The 7,479-nt window shown below is 42.6% G+C and overlaps 1 protein-coding gene across 4 annotated transcripts in view; it reads right to left on the bottom strand.

Annotated features, from left to right (window-relative positions):
• Positions 1-4,803: 4,803 nt before the first annotated feature.
• The window catches only part of LOC122552173 (cAMP-dependent protein kinase catalytic subunit alpha-like), a 165,274-nt gene continuing 162,598 nt past the window's right edge, over positions 4,804-7,479 (bottom strand). For all 4 annotated transcript variants that reach the window (XM_043694714.2, XM_043694712.2, XM_043694715.2 and 1 more), the window contains one exon: positions 4,804-6,515. In XM_043694714.2, the coding sequence (XP_043550649.1) occupies positions 6,390-6,515 (126 nt within the window). In that variant the 3' untranslated portion in view covers positions 4,804-6,389. The remainder of the gene's footprint in view (positions 6,516-7,479) is intronic.

Below are 7,479 nucleotides of genomic sequence, written 5' to 3'. Positions count from 1 at the left end.
TTCCAGAGGCTTTAAAACCCCTCTATGAGAACTGTGGAGGAGGGTTACAAAATCTGCTTCAACGAGTGGGGACTGTCTATTAATCCAAGACACAGTTGTTAAGAATATGTCAGAGCTCCATGGTGGCCATAGCTGCCTCAGGCTCCCAACCCACTTTGGGAAGCCCTGTCAGAGGCAGAAGTTAGTTATAAAGGGATTTGGATATATGAAAACCAATCAGTTATGTTCACCACAGGTGTTGGGGACCTTTGCTGTTTACTGTTTTAATAATTCATATCACAGCTTCCCAAAGTTGGGGGTGGGGTTTGGGCAGGACCCCAAGTGGAGCTATGAGCTCTGAGGTGGCCATGGCATCTGTGGAAGTCTGACCACACAGCCGTACCCTCACTCTAAGAGATTTTAAACTCCATTCTCTCAGTTCTCACTGAGGGGGTCTCAACAGTTTTGAAGTCCGGAAATGGGGTGACGGTAGGGAAAGATTATGGAAGCACTAATCCAGACAGTCATTAAAGGGTAGCACCCACAAGTTTGAGGGTCTGTGCTAGAGTCAGCATTGTGGAGGGTGTCTGAGTGTTGAATATATATTCGATCCTTTGGCAAAAGTCTCACAGTCAACAGAGAGAAAGAGTTAAAAGTAGGAGAGAGAGAGAGAGACAGAGAGATCAGCAAATTATATTGATTTCTAAAGGTACTTGAGCAATGCTGTAACAAGACAGCTGGTGTGACTTGGATGCAAGGGTGTATGACAATGTGTTTTAACTATTTTGTGCTTGTACTTGGCTTGGCCTCAATTAAAAAAATATGTACCATTTTAATCTCTTCCCATTGTGGATAACAGAGTGGATTCAGAAGGAGTCCAGAGGAGAATGAATGGATTAATCCCAAAGTTAAGGTAAAAGAGCTGAGATTCTGCACTTCAGAAAAGTACAGACGCAGGGTTTTAAAAGCATAACGTTATGGAGGTAACTATTTCAGTTTTCAGCAATATTTCAAAGGACACAAAAAAGACTTAGCAGATCTGTCAGTATCTGAGGAATGGAAAACAAGTTACCATTTCAGGTCAATGACCTTCCATCAGAATTAACCTATTTAAGATTACGTTTGTGTAAATTACCTTCTTTAAACTATATAAGTTATGAAAGGATACTAAACAAGGTTGGACATCAGGAGGTGAGCCCTTTTCCATTGAAGTAGTTGCATGGAGTAGATTACTAGCACGTGAAGTGAAAAATCAAACTGTTGGAAGTAGTTTACTCTCGGGTTGGACCAGTTTCTACTGGGGTGGATACTTATGTATTTGTTTAATTATAAGGCCCAGTACAGATTCCTGGGCTAGTTTTGATACTAAAGGAATGGAAGAGGAATTTTCCAAATTTTGGCTTGGGTTTTCTGGTTGGATTTTAATCTCTCCCAAATCACAGAGGTTCCGATGCTGCGAAGTGGTGTGGGAGAGGCTGGGTGCTGCAAGAGGGCCTTTTCCTTTCATTTATTGTCCTCAAGTACTCCTTCTCTTTGATTTATGTTTCAACTGCGAGTTGCTAAATCATTCCTTGTGGATATTTTGACTTTGCCAACCTTCTTTGTAGGTCAATTCTTGCAACACCTTGCGCACAGCCAATGAGTGTAATTCAAATGGGCAGTATTGCTGAACTCAAACAATCTGCTCTTTCATATACCCTCAGTTTTATCCTTTCACTCGTGTTTGCAAGTGATGTTAATATTCTGTTTGGCTGCAAGTCTAACCAATGGTCCTTTTTTCAGTGTTCATTTCTCAGTTGTCCCAAGGCATAGAATGTAACAAAAACAGAAATTGCTGGAAAAGCTCAGGAGATCTGGCAGCATCTATGGAAAGAAGTCAAAGTTAACATTTCGGGTCGAGTAACCCTGATGGTAGCTAGGAAAAAGCGTTTTTTTATACAGAAGATGGGATGGAGGGAAAGGGTAAAGCTTAAACAATAGGTGGAGATAGTGCCCATTCTCCCAATTCCTCTGTCTCCATTTCATCGATTGATGATGCTAACTTCAACAAGAGTCTCCGAAATGTTCAACTTCTTCCTCAACTGAGGATACCCCAGCACCATTATTGACACAGCCTTCCGGGTCCAATCCATCTCCCACACTTCGACCCTCATTACCTCTCTTCCCTCCCACAACAGTAGTCGGGTCCTCCTTATCCTTACCTACTACCCCCACCAGCATCCACATCCAGAGGATCCCTTGCCAGCCTTCCACAGGGACCATTCCCTCTGGGACACCTTGGGTCCTCTTCTCCTTTACTTCCAACAACTCCTCATGGCACCTTCCCCTGCAACGACAGAAGGTGTAACACTTGCATGTTTACTTTCTCCCTCCTCATTTTCCAACAGCCCAAACACACCTTCCAGGTGAAGCAGCACTTCACTGAATCTAGTCGACTGCATTTGCTGCTCACCGTGTGGTCTCCTCCATATTGGGGAAGCAAAGCATGGACTGGGTCACCGCTTCACAAACATTTATGTTCTACGTAAATATGGCCCTGAGCTTTCAATTGCCTGCCACTTCAACACACCACCTTGTTCCCGGGTCGACATCTCTGTCTCTGGCTTGCTGCAGTGCTCCACCGAAGCTCAGTGCAAGCTGGAAGTTCCCATGTTTCACTTGGGAACCCTACAGCCTTCTGGACTCAATAGCAAGTTCAACTATTTTAGGGCTTGAGGCAACTTCTCCCATGTCCTTACCCCAATCCCCACACACCAGGCCTGTTATCACAGGTTCTGCTATTATACATAGGGTGAAAGTGAGGACTGTAGATGCTGGAGATTAGAATGGTGTTGGAAATGCACAGCAGGTCAGGCAGCATCCAAGGAACAGGAAAAATGACGTTTTGGGCAGGAGCCCTTCATCACGAACGTCAATTTTCCTACTCCTCCGATGCTGCCTGACCTGCTGTGCATTTCCTGCTATTACACACAACCCATTGTTAGCCACTAATTGCCCCAACTAGCAGCTACTCATTCTCCCAGGCTGATCGCTATCCACTCCTTTGTCTGTCCAACTGTCTTCCTCTCTCTTTCGGTTCTATCTCCAGCTATCATTTACTCCTGACCCCCTTCCCTTATCCTATTTTTTGCATAAGAAACAATCTTTCTAGCTACAATCAGTTCTGAGGAAGGGTCAGTGGCCACAAAACTTTAACTCTGATTTCTCTCCACAGATGCTGCCAGACCGGTTGAGATTGTCCAGCAATTTGTGTTTGTTTCTGATTTCCAGCATCAGCAATTCTTTCAGTTTTTATTGAGCAAAAAAATTTATCTAACATGGTAAAGATCGTATGAGGAAAGGCTGAGGCACTTGGGGTTGTTTTCATTGGAGAAAAGAAGGTTTAGGGGTGACTTGATAGAGGTGTTCAAGATGATTAGGGGTTTAGATAGGGTCGACAGTGAGAATCTTTTTCCACGTATGGAGTCAGCTATTACAGGGGACATAGCTTTAAATTAAGGGGGGGTAGGTATAGGACAGATGTTAGGGGTAGGTTCTTTACTCAGCGAGTCGTGAGTTCATGGAATGCCCTGCCAGTAGCAGTGGTGGACTCTCCCTCATTATGGGCATTTAAGCGGGCATTGGATAGGCATATGGAGGATAGTGGGCTAGTGTAGGTTAGGTGGGCTTGGATCAGCGCAACATCGAGGGCCGAAGGGCCTGTACTGCGCTGTATTCTTCTATGTTCTATGGTACTGACTACATCAGTGAAAGCTGATGTCTCTATTTCCAAGACAATATCTCTTGCAGCTTTTAGAATTGGAAAAACGTTCCTGTAACATTGCATTCATTCATTTGAAGATTAAACATTGGCCAGGACCCTGCTGAGAACTCTTACCTTTTGATAAGGTAGTGACATGGAATCTTTTACCTTCACCAGGGGATTAATGAATCTGCATGAAAGCAAGTAGCAAGTAGGGCTCAAGATTGTTGGAAGCAAGAAGAAAGTCACATTATGAGGTGAGTACCCATTGTGCCTAAACACTATATTGCTACATAACCCACCCTGTTATCTGTTGCTCAGATTGAGACACTAAATGTGTTAAAAGAGTCTTTTAATTTACCAGTCTTGAATGAGCGCATAAAGGAATCAACTCCAGAGATGGTGCCCATCCAACAATACAGATTTGTTGCTGGGATGATCTTCTTTAGCATCAGGCAATAATTATGTTCAGCTTTTCAACAAATGACATACCTTTGGAGTACTGTGACATTACACAAACCTAATTTGATAACGCTTATTACATAAAATCATAAAACAAGAATATGATGATTTTTGCAACATTCTTCACAGGCGAGGGTTCTTGTTACTTTGAAGGAACTCAGACTAGACATCCAACGTGAACAACCCACAACTAAACATCGGCAAGGCCAGCAGGCTGAAGTATATGGATGTTTACAGAAGTATGACTTTCCATATAGCTGAAATGTTATTCTAATACAACTATGCAGAGAATACAATACCTTTGTTTGGCTGAGGAACAGTTTATCACAGATTATTAATCTGCAATGCTAAATGAATAATGTCTTAGAACAAACTTTAAGTAACAGCTGGTTCAGTCATCCTCTCATCCTATTTGTAGATGGGATTCATGACCTGTTCTAACACTAAGTTTCAGATACAGAGATTTATTTCTTCTTAAGAGATTACAATTTAAGAGCTGTCTATTTCTCATTTACACCTTTAGTTCAGTACATGAGTGAAGGTGAAATTTACAAGGGACAGCAATAGAGTCACTGCTCCTCTGAAAGAGGATCAGGCACTTGGGCCCAAAAATAAAAAAGTTAGTTTTTAATTCGGTTTACTATCACATTTACTCACATGAGTACAGTGAAAAGTTTACAAGTCACCACTTACAGCACCATCTTAGGTACAAAGGATACCCCTGTACAGAATCTTGGTACAAAACAGGAAAATAAAGAAAATAAAGTTAAGTAGTTAAACATTACAGTCTTTCTTACTAAAAAGTGGAAAAACAAAGAAACATAGTGAACAGTTCAACACCACAGTCCAAAAGCACCTCGCGATGCTGGGCGTGCACAAATCAAGGGCTCGATCTCAACTCCACCACTGCCCCGGACTGCCTGCCCTCGCTGCCTTGCAGACTGTTCCTGCTCCCGCCGGCTGTTATGAGCTGCCTTCTTCAGCTCTTGCCACTGGCTGCCCCAGGCTGCCTGTTCTCATTCTCACCACCGGCCACCTCAGGCTGCCTCCTCCTGCTCTTGCTCTCGCTGCCTTGTCTTGCGACATTGAGGTAGGAGAGAGAGGGAAAGAGCCAGTGTTGATATTTCCAAATGGCTTTTGTTGCTGGGCTCTTTATGTTAAATGGGGGTTTGGTACTAGGATACAAAATTGTTTATTCAACCCTTTGTTTAAAAAAAAACCTGTAATTCCATAGAATCTTGACAATCTCAGGAAGTCCCAAAGTGCTTTACAGCTGATGAAATACTTTTATTTTGAAGTGTAATGTTGCAATGTAATAAACATAGCAGCCAATTTACCCAAAGCAAGTTCCCACAAGCAGGAATGTGATAGTCAGGTAATCCGTACAGAAACATAAACATTGGCTGTGTCACTGTGGAGAACTCCACTATTCTGTTGAAATAATGCCAAGGGCCTGTCTGTCCCCACCAGTGGAATCTTAAAATAAAGCAAGCACTTCAACTTGGAGGTTACTGAAGAAATGTGAAAGCCACATAATTGGGCTGGCATGTACTGTGGCGAACACAATAGTACTACATCATCCATCTAATTCCGCGTTACTTAAATGTGAGATCCTAAAACAATACAGAAGCTAATCATTTCCCAGTCTTCAGTGAGTGCAGGGAATCAATTGCAGGGATGGTGCACAGTTAACAATACACCTGTGCATGCCAGCCCTGTAGCTGCTTGGAATGAGTGAGACAGGTGAGTAAACAGTTCAAGCTCCTAATTTAGTTACTCTGCAGTCAGATCAGGTATGGAAATGTAGTCCCTTCACTCGGAAATACATTTAAAAAAGAAAACTAAAGTTCTTTAATGTATAAGTAAAATATCTTTTAAAACACAGAACATATATAACATTCAGGCACAATGAGATACAAACGCTTATTGGAAGGCGGCAAAAAAAAGAGAAGTTTAGTGTGTCAATGGGAATAGTGACTGTCTGGAGAACCTCAGGATTTGCAGGAGCAGTCTGTGTAAGGGAAAGAGGGCCAGGCCCTTCGAAGTCACGGCAACGTAGGACTCCACCTGGTGGAATGCACAGACTCAACACAAAAGTTTTCAGTAAATACAACAGTTTGGGCTCCCCTCCAAACACTGCCTCCTTTCCTTTCCAGCCGTGTATCAAGTTTCCCAGTCATTTTACAGCTTTGTCTCATTCCCTTCTCTAGAAATCAGCAAATTCCTTTGAATATTTCTCTGTGAGAGATATGCGGATTGCCTCCTCTTCATACTCGTCAAAGTTACTCGTGTCCCCGGGGCCTCTAAACTTGGGTTTAAAAGGAGGCTCCTCCTGAGAAAAGGAACAGAAACTAAATTAAGTTGCTTTAGAGTTACAGAATCATTTTGACACGTATCCTGAGAGCTGCTCACCAAGTTTCTCTAGCATATTGCATTGCAGCGTCATGTCACAGCAAAAGGTCCCCCACTGTTCCAATGCTTGGACACTGCATATTGGCCGCAACATCACAATTTAAAACAAAAATTCTTGGGATGTTGCACAGACAGCATTTACTGCCCACCTCGAAATACTCAGATCAAGAGTGGCTCACTGGGCCATTTCAGAGGGTAGCTAAATGTCAGCCACATTGCTGTGGGCTTGATGTCACATGCAGGCCAGACCATGGAAGGATGGCAGATCTTCTCCCATAAAGGACATAAGTGAACCAGAACACTCCACAATCGCTGTCACAGTCACCATCCCCAAGATTTTAGTTCATATTTGTAAAAATATTTAATTGAATTTAAATTCCACCAGCTGCTGTGGTGGAATTTGAGATCATGTTCCAGAGAATTAGCCTGGATAACCAGTCAATGACATTATTGCTATGCCATCATCTCCCCCACCTTCCCACTGAGATGCAGCAAAACCCACAATCCATATTCTTTCCACCATAACAACCCTGACATTACAGCTCTGAATACAAACACTACTTGTTGCTCCCTTTCAACACAGAACCATCATTATCGCTTGAGCAGTACTGTAGCAAAGAAAACATTAGTCCTTCAGGTGCAGAATATAAATGTGACATTGGCTGCTTCTGGCTAGTTGAGGCTAACATGTAGGATAAATATGACAAATTGAAAATTCAATGCTAATTCTGCATTCTGAATATACAGGAGTTTATACTGGGACTTACTTCACTGAAACAAAGACCCAGTGCTGGCTGAGCCACATAAATGGGGTGTGTCTACATAGGGAGTTTATCCACACTTTATCATGCAGAACAGAAACTCCTATCCATTTTAAAAACAAG

The sequence above is a fragment of the Chiloscyllium plagiosum genome, unplaced genomic scaffold, assembly GCF_037043375.1.
Source record: "Chiloscyllium plagiosum isolate Xiang-an unplaced genomic scaffold, Cpla_swu_hap1 HiC_scaffold_45, whole genome shotgun sequence".
NCBI classification, from domain to species: Eukaryota; Metazoa; Chordata; class Chondrichthyes; order Orectolobiformes; family Hemiscylliidae; genus Chiloscyllium; species Chiloscyllium plagiosum.
Note: the sequence above shows the minus strand (reverse complement) of the source record. Positions and strands in the feature narration are given on the sequence as shown.